Consider the following 17,986-nt stretch of genomic DNA (forward strand, 5'->3'; position numbering starts at 1 on the left):
GAGAATAACAAAAAAAAAATAAAGGAAATTGTTTGAGCGTATTTTTGACGCACTAACACCCGGATCAAATAATAGAGGAAGTGGTTATAACCCAGGCCCATAGGTACTAGTCACACCTGTGGACCACGAAATCCCGCAACAATAAGCCTAAATTTTGAGCAATTTTGAAAAGGTGTCCCCTTGTCCCCAAAAGCATGAGAAAGGAAGCATTTGATGTTCTACAAGTGTTCGCCAATTTTCGTCCCAATCCGATCAAGATAAATCCGATTAGAATGAAATTTAAATTTGCAGAACCGCTCTCTATCATGTCGAAAGCTACCTCATAACTAGAGCTATGTCTACAAGGTCTCAGATGAGCATCAGACCATTGCCATTGGAGTAAGAAGGCCCAAAAAAACCCAAATGCCAAATTTCGGCCCATTTGGACGCTTCTGGACCATTCTATGGCCAACTTCCCCAAAATGGAAGGGTTTCGCACTATTCACATGTTGCCCCAATGAACCAGTTTTCATTTTGGGAATTGTGCCTTTCAATTTCGAGATTGAATTTTAATAACCATAACTCTCTCATCCTGACGCCAATCGAGCTCAAATTTTGCTATGTGGTAGATCCCATCGAGAGGGGTGTTTTGATGTAAGGTACGACTTGAGATGACACTCGAGATGAGAGAAATCGTAGAGAGAAAGTGAACATGAAAACTCATGTTTTGCAAAATTTTTAAAGTGAGACATCCTCCCATTCGAGTGGCCATCTATCAGAGCCCCGACATCTCTTTAGGGATGGTTTTGTCATTTCCATGAAAGTTGGAAAAGGCAAAACAGTCATTTAACATCAAAAACAAAATTCACTTTGAATTAGAAAAAAATGTAATTTTTAGTAATTTGGCATTGTTTTGATCATCCAACCATGTTTGGGGGTGATCTTATATGAGCACTTTGGCACCCTTTGTAACCTAAGTTGGAGATAATTTAAAAGCTAATGTTTGATAGTTTGAGTTTTTGTGTTGAGCTTTCATTCTTCACTTCAAAGAGAAAGGAGAGGGAATATTTTAGCATTGAGAGCAATTCCCCTAGAATCTCTACACCATATTTCCTACGCTACCTTACACCATACACCCTAGTCTACCCATCCTAGTCCACTCAACCCTACACCATACCATACTCCATACCCATACTCCCTACACCCCACTACACCCATACTCCCTTCACCCCACTACACCCATACCCCCTACACCCCACTACACCCATACCCCCTACACCTCACTACACTCATACTCCCTACACCACACCTCACCCTATCCGTACTCAACCCATCCATTATACAACCTACCCTCATACTCCCTACACCATACCTCACCCTATCCGTACTCAACCCATCCATTATACAACCTATAAGCTAGCCCTCACCCTAACCCACCTTAGCCAACCCTCACCTTAGCTCACCTAAGCTAACCCTCACCCTAACCCACCTTAGCTAACCCTCACCTTAACCCACCTAAGCTAGGCTCCACCCCAATCCCAAGCTTCAAAATCTAACCCTTCTCAAGAGTACTCAAAGGACCCAAGGAGTATGTCGAACCCGACTTTTTCGAGCCCTCGTTGGACCCATCTAGGTAACCCATCTATCTCTCTCCTTTTTCTTCTTTTTCTGCCTTCTTCCTTTCTTTTTCTCCTTCTTCTTCTTTCTTTTTTTCTTCTCTCTATACTTATCTTTTCTTTTTCTCTTTCTTTTCTTCTCTCTCTACAAAGGGGACGACCTAGCCTCCCCCTTGCTTTCCTTCTCTCTCTCTACAAAGGGGATGGCCTAGCCGCTCCCTTCTTTCCTTCTCCATCTCTCTTTCTCTCTACCCCTCAAAGGGGACAGCCTAGCTGCCCCCTTTCTTTCTTTTTCTCTCTCTTTCTCATCTCAAGTTCTCATCTCTCAAATTAAGAGCGATGGGGGGTACGCCCCACCTAGTTCAAAGAAGGGCCACGCCCTACTTATAGATTAAGGCATTGAGACGTAGATGTTTCATGCTCTCATATATGTAAGGGTAATAGATTAAGGCACCCTTTTTTTTTAAAAAAGAAAATCCACTTCCCAATAGTCATATGTTGGGTGAGAGATTTGTAGCCTTAAAGCATATGGGTTGTTGAGAGAGCTATGGTGTTTTAGTCTCATTCGTTACTCATAATTCCTCTTTCTCATAAAATTTCAGAGGTAACTTGATCAAAAGGGAGTATCCAAAAAGCCTTGTTAAGGTCATTTTGAGATAACCGATTGCTGAGGCACTTTTACACCATTTAACCATCTATTTCTCTTACCCAAAACATCCTATTGAATTGTTGGGTGATTTTTAGAATTTATCAAAGATTTGGTGGCTAATATTAGTGAGGAAGTTCCTTTCTGTCCCCCTTTTTCTATTCACATGCTATTAATGTAAGTGTATAGTTGGGCATACCGCTGTATTTGGAGAGCCCATTTGGATGTTGTTTGCATCCTAGATTTATATTGATTGAATGCCAAAAAGAAATGTGTGCGATATGTTTGATGAAATTTCTAAGTGGTTCCAATTAGATAGACCTCATGACATAATTTTGTTTGCTGAATTTTCCGTTAGTAGCCTTTCCATAGCGATTCTAACACAAGCTGAACATAGCTTGTGAACTAAAAATTCTTGTTGGAGTTTAATATTGCAATACCCTATCAAAGCAAGATAACTAGCTAGTTCGTGGTTTAATTTGTAATTAATATGTTAGATTTTAATGGTCTCTCTTTCCATTAAAATAATGAACTTCTTATACCATGCTATAAAAAGTTTATTTATATCTTTGGAGGAACTGTAATAGTTTCTGTATTTGGTGGGGATAAACAGTGATAGATTCTCCGTATTCTAGAATGTAGTTCACCTGTACTGTATATTTGTGGAGAAGAGAATAGAGTTGTTATAATGTTTCAATATGTGGACAGGAAATGAAACTAATGGAGGAGAATGCAAGGCTATCTCAGCAGGTGAGTCGTAATGGAATGAGTGGGAAGGATTGGATGCTCTACTTTGCTTCTGTAACATGTGGTGGGTTTTTGGTTTTCTGCTCAAATTGGATGTATGGTTGTAGATTGAGAGGATGAAGACTACAACAGAGATGCAGCAGCAGCAAGGCATGGTCGTCGATTCGGAGGGGCAGTCATGTGAGTCCATGACCAACACCAACAACTCTGGTCCTTACAGTGACAGTTCTGACACTTCCCTCAAGCTGGGGCAAGTAGTTTCTTTGCCTATTATTTCCATTTCTATTTGTTACATGTGCTTCCCATGATTTACCTACTGCAATAACGTCAAAAAGGAGCCAGCAAAACGCTTATATGCATATTCTCTGCATTATTTCAAGAGGTTTCAGAATTGTTATAGTGATCTGAATCATCAGATTCTGAACCAATTTCTTTTAATGTTGGATTAAAAAAAAAACCCAAAAGAAAACCATCAACTAAACAGAGAAAAAAGGGATGATAAACAACCTAGGATTGCTGCTGCATTTGTATAGAATACAGTGTACAAAAATAGTAGCTCACATGTTCATATTTTATTCATTAATTTTTTTAATTGGGATGTGATGTTCATTAAAATATGAAAAGAAAATAAGTATTTCAAATTGAGATTATTAATCATTAAACAAAATGTTTGAAAATATGTTTTGATGTGTTTGTGCAAGCACTCCGTTAACAAGGTCATGTGTTGAGGGAACATAACTGATAACCCCAAGCCGATATGAGTCGATCAACAAGTTAATGCACCCATATTCTTTATATTTTAGAGGGAAATGAGCAATGAAAGCATATCAAGTAAAATCAACAAGAAATGCATATCCATCAAAGTTAAGAAAGCAATGACTATTCAAGTTTTTCTTTTTGAGGAATATGTTAACTTTATAGCTATAAAATAATATTACCAATTAAAATTAGAGGAGGCAACCCACAAGTTGGGTGCTCAGACTGCCGGTGGACAGGGTATAGTGAAATAAAATAAAATAAAATAATTGGAAAAAACTCAAGATACAGGAATAGAGTTGTAGAAAGGGTGGGTGGCATTGGAGTGGAGAGCCTGTGAGCACCAAAGAGAGAGGAAATCAGTTGCTTCATCAGTGGATGGCTTGAAAAGTGCTGTCGGTATTTAGGCGAGAACACCATGGGGGTGATATTGCACCCGGCTGCAGGAGGTAGAGCCAGAGCAAGTCAAGTCGCACCTATTCGTAAGGTCACTGCACCAGATGTGAAAAGGGAGAGGCGTGTGGTAGGAGTGGAAGAGAGAAGAACAAGGATGAGAGAAACGGTAGTCAAGTCGCATCTGTTCGTGAAAAGGGAGAGGCACGTTGTAGTCGAGTGGCACCTATTTATGAGGTCTCATTTTCGTTTTGTTTTTTCCCCCCCCTCCTCCCCCCCTATATATGTTTTTGTGAGGGGAAGGAGAGGATGAGAGAACGAAAAGGGATGAGTGTTTCAAAGGGGTGTGCACCTATGGTATTGCGAGCACCGTCTTTGTCCAACCTATCTGCTTCGGTGTTGGCCTCTCAAAGGATGTGCCTGAAGATTACGTATGGAAGGGAGCTGCATAAAAAGAATATATGCTAAAAAATGGAAGTCAGGCGCCAAGGGGGCTGTGGAAATGGTATTGCTGGAAACAGACTCAACAATAAGTCCCTGAAATTGTAACCCTAATTGAGTAACTTGCTTGAGGCCTTCTCTGAGTGCCAAGGCTTCTGCTGTGGTAGAGTTTGAGATTCCTTTATGCCTCGAGAAGGAGAGAAATATGCCATATGAATTTGCCAAAGTACCTTCAAACCTGGAAGGTGCCAGAATTTCCTAAGGATGAACCATCCATGTTAAGTTTAAGGAATCCTGGCAGAGGAGGGGTCCATTGAGCTTTGATACTGGTTGAGTGGGCCGAGAGGTTTAGGAGGGAATCCCAATGGCTAAAAAATGAGAGATATGAAGGTTGGCAAAGATAGGGGTGACTTTTGCCCAAAGGGAGAAAAAGGTGATAACGTAATCAAATATAGAACGTTCACGCCTAGAGTTTTCTCTAAAGGTCCTAGGGTTCCTTTCCAGCTAGAAGCTCCAGAGAAGAGCTGCCACCGACAGTTGCCACAGTTTTCTGCCACTTCTAGGAAATGTCTGGGAGAGTGGAGAAAAGGCTAGCTAGAGAAGGGGGGTGACCCATTGAAGGCCGAAGAGTTTTAAAAGACAGGACCAAAGATGAGAAGAGACTTCACAATGGATGAAGAGATGGTGGTTGCTGTCATGTTCTTGGAGACACAGAATTTATTTATAGGTAAAGAGAGTCCACGTCTCTGACCTTACCCTGAAGGAGGACCCAAATGAAAGCCTGGATCTTGTGAGGCACAGGCAGAGACCGGGTTTCATTGAGGATGGTTGAAGGGGTTTGTTGAAAGTAAGGAGTAGAACGAGGATACTGTGGAAGTGCCAAAAGGAATAGGGGACCAGATGACAAAATCATGACCAAGGAGTGTGTTGAAAGTAGGTGCAACTACTGGGTGCAAGCATTTGAAGCACGACGTTCAAGGTAGAGGTTTCCTGGTCAGTAAAGTTCCTCCTAGAAATAGGAGTCCAAACTAGGGAGGCGCCTCTAAACTCAGCATAATCAGCCATCATTGCTGCCTGATTGTGAGCCAGGAGGTAGAGGGAAGACCTTTTTAAGGGGTAGGTCTCCAATCCACTTATTTAACCAAAATCTAATTCTCCGACCATTCCCTAACCTGAATCTAATGCACTTTAGGAAAGCCTTACTAGAAGAGATACACTTCCAGGTTCCTGAAGATCTGTGGTAGGGGGATCTGGGCAACCACCGTTCATTGCCATGCTCGTACTTCGCTTGAATGACCTGCTTCCACAGGAGGGGGTGGGGGGAGATGAACTTCGACCACCATTTTCCCAGAAAGGCTTGGTTCATGGTTCTAAGTCTCTTAATGCCCAAGCCTCCTAATTTCTTGGGGGTATGAACTTTCTCCCAGGCTACAAGGTGAAATTTGTGACCATCAGCGGACCCAGCCCACAAAAAGTCTCCCATGAGCTTTTCAAGGAATTGGAGAATAGAAACTGGGATTTGAAAGAGGGACATGTTGTAAATGAGGATGTTTGTGAGTGTGGCTTTGATAAGGGTGATTCTTCCCCCAAGGGAGAGGAATCGACCATTCCAGCTGCCGAACTTCGAATTGAACTTCTCTATAAGGTTATCTCAAAGATTTTTTTTGGGTTTGCCCAAGCAGAGAAGAAGCTCAAGGTGCGAGGACGGGAGGGACTCCGTAGCACACCCTATATGTTGGGCAAGAGATTCAAGTTCAGCATTGTCAACCTGGATTCCCAACATTTTGGTCTTAGACATGTTAACTTTCATCCCTATTAACAACTCGAAACTTCTAAGAAAGAGCCAGAGGTTGTCTACTTGGTTGGGATTGACGTCACAAAAGATGAGGGTATTGTCTGCATAGAGGAGATGGAAGAGGACAGGTCATCTGGGGAAATTCTAAAACCTAAGGAAACCCCTATCATAGAGTCTAAAGATGGCTCTAGAGAAGACTTCTCCAATAAGCTTAAAGAGAAAGGGTGATAGAGGGCTCTCTGTACGCATTTTTGGCACTCTCGCCCCCTATGTGAATAATAGAGGAGACGGTTGTAATCATGGCTATTGTGTGCCAAGTATGCTCGAAAAGCCACAGAAGCACATGCGTAATAAAGCCCATATTTTGAAGAGCCTCTATATGACATCATCTCGGCTCCAGAAAGAGCACAAGAGTGAGCCCTAGTAAGCCGGAGATATCCCCAACTTTCAGCCCAACGGGCGTGGCAATGACACTAAGTGAGGAAAGTAAGGTTAAGGAGTACCACACTCCATAGGTGTACGAATGAACAATATAGTAAAACTCCTGGAAATTGATTTCAGATGGCTTCTGGACTGTGACATATGAGTTCAGAAACAGACCTTTCTAGGCCCTAGTTTCCAAAAATGGGTCGTTTGTATACTATTCAACATTTCACGCTTTCAAAAACAAGGGAAAACTTTGTGCCCTTGAATCTCTCGATCCGCAAGTCGGATCAAGCTGAAATTGGCTATGTCGTGCTCCTTGACGAGCATGTTCTTTTGGTATAGACCTCACGACATAATTGTCAATTGGATCGGAAGAAATCTTAGAGAGAAGTCGGCAAGTTTTGGAGTTCATGCAAAAACCCATTTGTGTGAACCTTTCTGCTTTCTCTTGATCAAAACTCAACATCCGACTGTCAAATCAAGCTCAAACTTAGTGCATTTAGATCTTGACTCGATTATCTTTGATTTGACATAAGAAAATTCTTGATCAGGGTCCTGATCGATGGCTATTCGTGACTTGAAATCGGGCATAACTCTAAATGTAGCAAAAATTTGATTTTCCAGCGATTTGACAGAATCATAACTTATCGATTGGAGGTCTTTTTGCACGATTCTTGATGCAAAATGATCGTGTCAGGTTTCCCTTCAATTTACCACCAAAAGATCCCAATAACCTCGGCATTTTTGGACTAATTGATGGAAGAACATCAATAAAGGTTTGCATGAAAACCACGAAACTCAAAACTATCAAGAACTTCATGAAATCCTTATGGTTCTTGCAAATCAGATATATAAACGTTCGTAGCGGGACAATTTACATTTTTCCAGTGATAGATCATTTGTTCCAGTGCCGACGAAGCCAAAACCAAGGCCTCATATGATGTGGTTGGGAAGAGGCCTTTTTTGAGGGTCCTAATTGGAAATTTTGGACATTATGCATGTCAATTTTGGTCAATTTTCCATTTACACGATTTTTTGTTGTATTGTTCCTATTTTTCTTTTTATTCAATTCTCTAGGGTTTTGAGCATCCACCATTGTTCAAAGGGGAAGCTCTATATAAACCCTTCTAATGTAACTAAGAGGACTCTTTTTGTTTTCTGGTTAATGAAATTCTATCTCTTTGTGCAAAAGAGCCTTTGCCTCTCAACCTTAGGTTAACCTCCGCTAGTTAGTTTAACCTAACCCCAACCCACTTTGGTTAAGTCTCTACACTTAACCAAGGGTTACCTAAGCCTAACTTAACCAATACTCCCATAATCTAACCACCTAACCCGCACCTTTTCCTACTCCATACTCTATATCCCATCCTACACCCGACGTCATGCTCCCATACTTTACCATACTCCCTACCCCCATACCCTCTTATATTTTGTAGTCCACACCTACCATACTTCACATCTTATACTCTGGTGTACTCCAAACCCTACACCCTCCTATGCACCCCAACCTAACCTAAGCCATTGCGTCTAGGTTAACCCTTAAGGGGGCTCTTCCTTGATGGCTCCTAGATACGCTTAGGCCCGATGGACCCCAACCTCGGATTCCTCAGGGTGCTTCAGCTAATTGCTAAGCATCTTTTCTTGTCGTCTATAACCCCTAGGGGAGTTGTTGTTGGAATTCTGTCGGATTCCGGTTGGCCTTCTTCCATCTCCCACTTTCCTATGCTTTTAAGTTGACCCAACCCATCCAACCCTTGTAGACCTACACGCTCTAGCACGTCCTTCCTAACCCACACGCCCATTACACCTTAACCCACTTGAACCCTCTTCAACCTTACTTGAACCCATTAATATCTACCCTAATCAACCCAAACTAACCTTGAATCAAACAAAACTCGAACCAACCAATCTCAACCCAAGCCAACTCCGAATGAAACCAAAGCCACAATGAGCACTTAGGGTCGTAGGCAATCACTAGCACGCGACTTGAAGACTTTAGCATGATGAGAGGTGCGAGGGAGTGGAATAAAACCACATGCCGCTCACAAGTCATGAAGGCATAGGTCCGACTGCCCTTGGGAGAATCTCCGCAACTTATACGCCCCCGTACCCTGGTAGCTAACGGATGTAGGAAGGCTTTCTTTGGCGACTCTAAACCAAGATTTAAGAATACCATTATTGGGACGCATCCCGAACCCAATTTCCGAGGTAAGTCTTACCAATTTGTAGGTTTTCCATTGCATTGCACCGCATGTCTTATCCACAGAAGCGCCCCATAGCACTAGGGCTACACGCACACACACAAGCACAAACGAGGCAACACGGCAATGTGGGGGCCAGCCGAGCAAGGGTCTCCTTGCCTCAGACCTCTAGCAGCAGGGAAGAAACCAACCGGGGTGCCATTGAGGAGGATAGAGAAGTTAGGGTTGGAATTATAGGCCTTGATCAACATTCTCCATCTCGTTCCAAAACCCATATGGGCCTCTATGAAGATCCCAATTGATGCAGTCATAGGCCTTGTCCTAGTCTAGTTTGATAACAAGGTCCTTCTGTCCAGAGATAACTCTAGAGTGAATGGCTTCATGAGCCGTGAGAGCCCCATCTAAGATTTGTCTGTTGGCGACAAAGGTGGATTGGATTGGGGAGATTATTGAGCTAAGCACCTCTTGGAGGTGAGAGGCCAAAACCTTGGCAAGAATCTTATAAAATGAGTTCAAGAGACTTATAGGTCTAAAGTCTCTAAAATTTTTTGCTCCTCCTATTTTGGGGACCAAGGCTATGAATGTGCAATTTAAGGCTGAATTGAGACGACCTCTGACGAAATATTCTTCAAAGAAAGCAAGAAGGACAGGGACAACTATGTCTCAAAAGTTTTGGAAAATAACAATTGGAGAAACCGTCGAGTTCTAGGGCCTTATATTTGGGTAGATTAAAAATGGCCTTGTGAATTTCCTCGAGGGTAAAAGGTCTCTCTAACCAGATTGCTTCATCTAGAAGGAGAGTTTGAAAAGAAAGATTACGGTGTTGGGGCTTGGAAAAGAAGTTTTTGAAGTATGTGATAAAGATACGTTTTATATGATCAAGTTGATAACATGAACGACTGCCGGGTGATAGCTTTACCCCTTATCCTAGAGTTCTATGCCCTGCTTTAAGCTATTTGATCCTAGATCTCTGGTACCAGTAGGCATCCTCGAGCTTCAGAGTATGATGAAGGTTGCATTTTGCAGTTACCCTATTAGATCTTTCCTGAGGCGTGAGGGCACGAGATTCTTCCAAGGTGTCTAAGGACTGGATAGTAGTAGAAAGGCCATTTATCTGCTCCTTGAAGTTAGTCGAAAGGGATCGACTCCATTGCTCGATGGAAGCCTTCATCAGTTGAAGTATCCTAGACAGTCTAAAGCTGACCCACCCTATAACAGACTGGAAGGTCCAACATGATTTGAAAAGGTGGGAAAAGGAAGTCTCTTCTAGCCAGAAAAGCTCAAGTCTAAAAGTTTTGACCGAGCCTTGCATGGGATTGGCATCCAAGAGAATGGGCTTATGGTCAGAGGCATAGTTACCAGAATCTCTCCACCAACCTCACGATTCCTGTTCTGAAACCCGATTCCGTGTTTCCGTTAACAAATCTCCACGAAAAACATTTTTCGGAACCAATAAAACTCGATTCCTTAATTTTGGAATCTCGATTCAACACATCTTTAGAAGTCATTTTTCGGAACCAAGGAAGCTCAATTCCTTAATTTTGGAATCTCGATTCAACACATCTTTAAACACCATTATCGGAATCGAGGAAACTCGATTCCTTAATTTCATAATCTCGATCCAACTCATCTTTAGAAACTTGAACCCATTAATTGTGGGTAGACGTTCCCAAATATATCGAATCTGGATTCCAGCGAGGATTAAATCTTGACTAAAAAATAAATAAATTCAAAGTATCAAAAAAAGAAACCAATTGAAAGTACATGATGTCCAATGTCTATGATGGTTGTGTACTTCCTAAAGGAAATTGGAGTAGAAATCTTCCTTCGAATGCTTCTAGTGGTTGCAGGTTTTCATTATTTTACTTGTACCACCCTAGACAGCTTTTACTTTAAATTTAAAGTATAATTGGTAAATACAACACATACAATTAAAACTATGGTGTAGAAATAATCCAATTTTGTCTTTATTATAATGAAGTCAAAATCACAATTTAGAAATACTTATCTTTTGTATATAATGACCGTAAGTTCATTAGTCAACACAATCACTTTAAAATTTGGGAAACCTTCTAATAGGAGAATCTAATATAGGTTCTAAAGTTGATAAGGCTCAAGATGTGCTTGGGGCTTCTTTCTCCATAAAAATGAAATCTCGATTCCTGGTAGGGGTCGTCAAACACATTCAATAGTCCATATTATTGTAAATCTCAATCTCAAATTGGCATGGATCTTTGATCCATATACTTCAGAAACTTGATTCCAAATATGTTAGAATCACCATTCGAAATAACAATATATCTCTACTCCACATATGTCAGAAATTCGATTTCATAGATGTTGGAAACGCGATTCCACATATTAATGAATATTGACTCGTGGAGTGTCGATTCCACGGGGATGGGAATATCAATTCCAAGGGGGATGGGAATCCCGATTCCATATGTGGATGAAACTTGGATCGATCAAAACACGATTATCAAAAACTAGGAATCTCGTTCCCCACGATTCCTATTGTACGGACAATGATTCCTAAGATAGGAATCTTCTAACTGACAGTGATTCCACGATTCCAATTCTTAAAACGATTCGGATTCCTAGACGTTTCCAACAACTATGGTCAGAGGTGGCCATAGGCAAGCCAAGGGAGCAGGTCCCCGGGAAGATAGATTCTAAGATTGGGAGACTTGGAACCTATCAATTTTAGTAATTATAGGGTGTTGGTTGCACGATTGGACCAAGTGAAGGAAGCCCCTGAGAGGGGAATATCAATGAGAGGAATATTGTCGAGGTATTGGAGGGGTTAGGGGTCCCCGGAAAGGCTTTTGAAAACACAAAAAGAGGGGAAGGCAGGTATCAAGGAGGGAGCATCAGGCTTACGAACAGTGTGGTCCGGGTTTGGGTGTGGACCACTAGACGCAGGTGGTACCTGAGCGCTAACTTGATTACGTTTCCTGCGATTTACCATAGTCCAACCTTCATTGTCTGGATTGGGACGCTCATGGCAGGTTGAGCCCTGGATTGAGATCCTAATGTGGTAGGAGAAGCCAAGTTGCAAAGATTTGGGAGATGGAGGGGGGACGGTAACAGCAGCCACTTGAGCAACAGTTTTCGAGGCCAAAGGGGCTTAACAGGAGGTCTGAGTTTAAAAGAAGTGTTTGAAGGGTGACTCCAATAAAGGGGAGGGGAGAGAACTATGGATCCCTTAGGTTGAGGAAGAGTAGAAGGGGAGGCTTCATGGTTTGGAAATTTGGATCTTTCCCACATACCACGTTACCTGGTTGTTAAATATTCAAGTTCATATTCCATACAATATTCAAATGAAAAGAGATTCTTAAATTCTCGTCAATAGCAAAGAGAATTTAAAATTTAGTACACCCGAAACCACATTGAATTTAGGGTAAGGTGGGTCACACATTTGTCATAATGGTCATGCGGGATTTTAACATGTCATTTTTTTAAAATGTATATGGGAGAGAGAGATTGAGAGAGAGAGAGAGAGAGCGATTTCTTTTGTCTTTCTCTATCCCTTTCTTTCTCCATATGTTTGTAGTTATTTGCTTGATTTGCCTCATGCTTTAATTTTTATTTTCTACTTTTTTAATTTGAAATTAAGGGGGATATGAAGAATAGGGCATGACTTATATATGAGACGACTCATGTAAATGAGTTATTGCTTCTCAAATCCTATTGAGTAAATTTATTGTAAGTATGATTAGAGATATTTCTAGTATATCAATTTCACATTTAATACTTTTAAAAGTTATGATTAATCTTTTACTTTAGAAGGTCTCTAGTTTTACGCATTCATTGCATGGGAAGCGTCATGGAACTTATAAAGTAGGGAACTTCTAGCAAGCAACCATCCCTTACTCCCCATCCCCCGAAATATGGTGTCTACATGTATACATTGTATGTATTTTTGTGTGCATTTGGTCAGATTCTTGTTTACCTTACTGTAAATCAGGGATTCGCTTTTGTTGTTGAAAATAGACCTTTGAGTGATTTTAGTAGTTAAGTGAAAGGGAATTTAGCTTTCTTTTTCAATAGTTATTGGTGCTTTTAATAGTATAAAACCAAAGGTCATCTTAATCAATGTGCATAAAGTACTTCGAGAATTTGTTTGGTACAATACAACTCTAGTTCTTTCATTGGGTGTTTAGTGTCACCAATAAGGCCTGCGATCATGTGTTTTTTTTTACTGTGTTGTGGCTTAATAAGCCTATAATTGTTGAGAGAGTAACAGTAAATGGCCTTCATGATTGTTTGCAAAACTTACTTGGTCACATGACAGGATCATGGTGAACTTCAAGCAGTACATTTCCATGAAATTTGGCAACATTTCAAATTTCTAGAATTTTATCCTTGTGCAAATTGGTTGTCTAGCATGTGATGTCAGCACAACATCTCTAGGTGTAGCAACAAACAATCAAGGGTATCGTTATTGATTACTTACACTAACACATGGTTGCAACAAGGCTGCACAGTGGTTGCAATATTGCACCCACAATATCATGCAAAATCAAAATCGTTATGATCTTTCATGATACTGCAGGCCCAAGTCACCTTGTTGTTAACCTGTATTTCATGGAAGAACCACAAACTTAAAAGGTATTACGTTGTGATCAGTTGGTATTTTTGCTAAATTTCATCTTACACCTTTTGCTATAGGTAGATGAAACACATTTTAGCAAAAGGCTATCCAATATGATGTTTTTGGAGTTGCATGTGGGAACTTGGCAATCACTAGAGAGCATCAGTCTTTAGTGGGTGCCATGAGAGACTTTTGAACTCTCTAGAAATAGATGAATCATTAAGAAAAAGGATTCCTTATTTTGAGGAAATGAGACTTTATTTAGGTGGCCTTGTTTGTTGTTTATGCTAACCTTTTCTTTACTTCATTATCTGAAACATTTGTGCCAACAAGTTCTAGTTCATATCGATCTAATATGCATGGCCATATGTCCTACTTGATTGGTAAAAATGACATGGGAGGAATACCTTCGTGATCAAAACTCTCTAGAATATATATATATATATATATATATATATGGTTATGTTAGGGTGCTCACACTATGGAGTAATTTATCATTGTACTCAACAAAATTTGGACACATATATACCCTTGTTCTGTATATGGAACTTTTCTTAGTAAGGGCATTTTTGAAATTAAGAGGGGTATGACGTCATCTGCATGGGTGTGACATCACCCACATGCAGCATTTAATGCCACTAGTGTGGTCCATTTTGGTGATGTCATACCCCATGTGGATGACATCACACCCCTTCTAATGACCAAAAATACTCTTATTTGAGCACTCTAACATACATATATATAGAGAGAGAGGAATGATTTCATTCAACGGTTGTATAGTAATATAATGACACCATCATCAAAAACTATGTTAAAACCATTTGATTGGCACCAAGTACTTAATATACACTCTTTTCATTCTAAAGAACAATCACAAAAAAGTAAAAATTGAAAAAACACCTTAGAAAGTATTTTTTTAACCCAATTAATATAGGTCGTCCATTTTAGTGAGATGCTTAAATATAGGCCTCAGAAGGATTTTTTTTTTCCAAAATTTTGGAAGTGTTTATTATCATTAAATTAACAATGCCAAAACAAAAAAAAGTAATTTTGAATTTTTTAAGGCCTAGATCTAGAAACCAAATGGATGGTCAAGATTCATTTTGGCGGGCACTAAGTTTGATCATTTTTAGGGTGCAAATTGAATCTTATTCTTTTTGAGATTGATTATGAGGATGAAGAGAGTATGTGTGCAAAATTTAGGGTCATACAAATGCCAAAAACATGGTTTTCTAGAGGTGTGGTTTCATTTTATTACAATGACATGGTGGCATGAAATCATTCCTCCCCCCCCCACACACACACACACATATATATATATATATATATATATATATATATATATATATATATATATATATATATATATATATATATATATATATATATATATATATAGTGTAAATCAGTGGGGATGACGAGCCCCTACCCATTTTATTGCTAAACAATGAAAAATATTACTAGTATAATCATCAAACATCCCTTTATAATGTTACATTGTAAATATCATGCAAAATGAAAGGGTGTATAACATTTGGGGGCGAGCCCGCTATATGGTTGCTTCTGTGAATGATATGCCAAGTAGTCAGCAACCATTTTCGCCTCCCTAAAAACATGAGAGATCTGCCATTGGTGGTCTACAGAGGAGGAGAGTTAAGCCCTATAATTAGACAAAAGTGTGCGCAGCTTCCATGGGGGTCTACTCCCCAGGGTCACAAATTCAACAAGTATTTTGGCGTCAGTCTTAATTACTAAGGGTCTGTCAGTCAAGCTCCCTTTTTTCGAGAGATGCCTCGGTATAGAGCATAAAGCTCAATGGCATTGTTTGAGGTGAAACCAAGGGGGACTGCAAGGGCCGTCACAAAACCACCTATGTCATTTCTGATTATTCCCCCACGACCAACTGCACCAAGATTTTGAAGGGAAGAGGCATCAATGTTGAGTTTGTTGTGGCCTGTGGGAGGGAAGGACCATGCAACATAGATTGGGATGAGGGGGGGGGGGGGGGGGGGGGGGGCGCATACACCACTTTAGCTTGAGATTTGTGGAAATGTGGTTCTTTGAAGGATGGAAGTCCCAACCCTTCCCTTTTGCAAGCTTATTGACGAGGTGGGTAATCTGTTGTACAAGGTGCTTTCTAGAAGTCCTCCCTTTGTGGATGCATGCGTTGCACTCAGGCAATAGATACTAGATGGTAGTGGAGAAGATGGAGAGCCAAACATTTTTCATGCCACTGGATTTAAAACAAAATTTGATCCACTTTGCAATCATCATCATAGTTGATTGCTCAAAGCGGCATGGTTTGCCGAATCTCCAAAGTAAGGATCTCCAAAGGACCTGTGAGAAAATGCTCTACATAGTAATATGGTTAGTGGTCTCCTCTTGGAGGCAAAATGGGCATCTGGACACCAGAGGTAAGCCCTTAGATTGGAGCAGACGTATGGTGGGCAAACAAGAATACAGGGCGAGCCATGTGAACCATTCCCTCTTGGGTGGGATGGGGTTTTCGACAATGCATTGAAGGCTGTCTGGATAGCGGTATTATGTCTAATGTAATCCCAAGCACTGCCTACTGAAAAATCATCGTTAGCAGAGTGGATCCAGATCAACTGGTCCTGTGAATGGTGTAGAGTTAGCGCATGTGAATACCCTCTGCCCGGGCATGGATGAGTGGGCTAGAAGAGCCCATGTTTGCGGTGAACCTTCGATATAGTCAGACACCTTAAATTTTGCCAAATTACTCAGGGTGATGTGTGCATCTACCTTGTATTTCTCCCATAAGGGTTGCTCTGACAACCAGGGATCTACCCAAAAGCCAATTAGCTTTCCATCACTAACTATCCATGTAACATTATTCTGCAATTTGTTTAACCCCAAGGTTACCCCCCTCCATTCATGTGAGCAACATTTGGCCTAGGCTAACCAAACCGATTAGTGGCAGAAGTATCTATGCTTGAAAAAATGAGATGATCCAAGCGAACTTCATCATACCAGCCATGTTGAAATCATAAATATGATGAATCCCAAGACCTTCAGTTTTCTGGCATACGGTGTTCCAATTAACAAGATGAAGTCCAATGTTATCAGTTGTCCATACCCAAAGAAACTTGTGCTTGAGTCATTCAATAGCATTGCATGTGCGGCTTGGAAGGGAGAATGAGAGCAACCAATGGATAAAAGAAGCATTTATGAATAATTTTAAATGCTGTAGGCGCCCTGCAAAGGATAGAGAAAGAGCTTGTAGGGAGCCAATCCGAGATATGGCCTTTCTGAGTAAGTTGTGACAATGGGAATGCCTTAGAGGACCATGCAAAAGAGGAAGGCCAAGATATTTTGCTGGAAGGTCGCCTATCCCAAACTAGAGGGTATCAAGTACGTGAGCTCTCTCAATCTTGTGCCAACCCCGGAAAACATCGCTTTACTCTTTCTTTAATTAAGTTGTTGACCCGTGTCCGTAAAAAAAAATCAATAAGGTGTCTAATGGTCGCTTCTTGAGTTGCGGCCTTACAAACAATTAGGGCATTGTCCGCATAGAGAAGATGATAAACCCCATAGTTACATCCAATGGGACGCAAGAGGGAGGTATTTGGTTGCAATAGCCACATCAAGCATTTTATTGAGCTAGTCCATGACAAGGAGGAATAAGTTGGGGGAGAGAGGGTCACCCTGTCTCAAACCCATTTTCCCCTTAAGATATCGCACAGGAGATCCGTTATGTAGTATAGAAAATGATGGGGTAAGGATGCAGTGCTGAATCCATAATATAAACATATCTGAGAGCCCCATGGCATTGAGTTTGTCTAGAATGAACTTCCAAGAGACCTTATCATATGTCTTGCTTCGATCCAGTTGAAGGCACACTTTGGGTTTGGCTGAGGCTTTATGGCACAAGGAGATAAACTCATTAGCTATGAGAACATTGTCATTATTCAACCTTCCTCTTTGGAAAGTTGCTTGGTAAGGGTGAATAAGCCCATCAAGAACAGTATTAGGCCTATTTGCCACTCTCGCTGATGATTTTAAAAAAAAATATTGCACAGGTCGATGGGTTGAAAATCCTTCATGGTGTTTGGACAAGTCACCTTAGGAATCAAGCATATGAAAGTTGAGCGTACCTCCTTTAAGAACTTGCCTTTCCTGAAGAAATCGTTGAGCGCATTCAAGAGGTCCACTTTAATAACATACTAGCTGAACTTATAAAATTCCACTCCAAAACTATTGAGTCCTGGTGCACTCTCTGAGCATATGCCACACACACTTCATGATCTCTACCAAAGAGAGATGTTTTTGTCAATTCATTGCATTGGTCCTGTGTGAGCCACCCTTTTGGAAGGAGGTCTTCAGCTTTTGGCCCCCTAAAGGGTCTTCCTTGTGTCTCTAAGATCCTTGGGA

The 17,986-nt window shown here is 40.8% G+C and overlaps 1 protein-coding gene across 4 annotated transcripts in view; it reads left to right on the forward strand.

Moving 5' to 3' along the window:
• The window catches only part of SVP (K-box region and MADS-box transcription factor family protein), a 75,775-nt gene that overhangs the window by 50,848 nt on the left and 6,941 nt on the right, over positions 1–17,986 (forward strand). For 2 of the 4 annotated variants that reach the window (XM_020661998.2, XM_088865104.1), the window contains exons 7-9: positions 2,950–2,991; positions 3,096–3,238; positions 13,556–13,611. In XM_020661998.2, the coding sequence (XP_020517657.1) occupies positions 2,950–2,991; positions 3,096–3,238; positions 13,556–13,577 (207 nt within the window). In that variant the 3' untranslated portion in view covers positions 13,578–13,611. The remainder of the gene's footprint in view (positions 1–2,949; positions 2,992–3,095; positions 3,239–13,555; positions 13,612–17,986) is intronic. The other 2 variants (XM_011631019.3, XM_088865106.1) reach the window with 1 other exon arrangement.

This window comes from Amborella trichopoda, chromosome 4 (genome assembly GCF_054954075.1).
Source record: "Amborella trichopoda isolate Santa Cruz 75 chromosome 4, AtrichopodaSantaCruz75HAP2 v2.0, whole genome shotgun sequence".
Taxonomy (NCBI): Eukaryota; Viridiplantae; Streptophyta; class Magnoliopsida; order Amborellales; family Amborellaceae; genus Amborella; species Amborella trichopoda.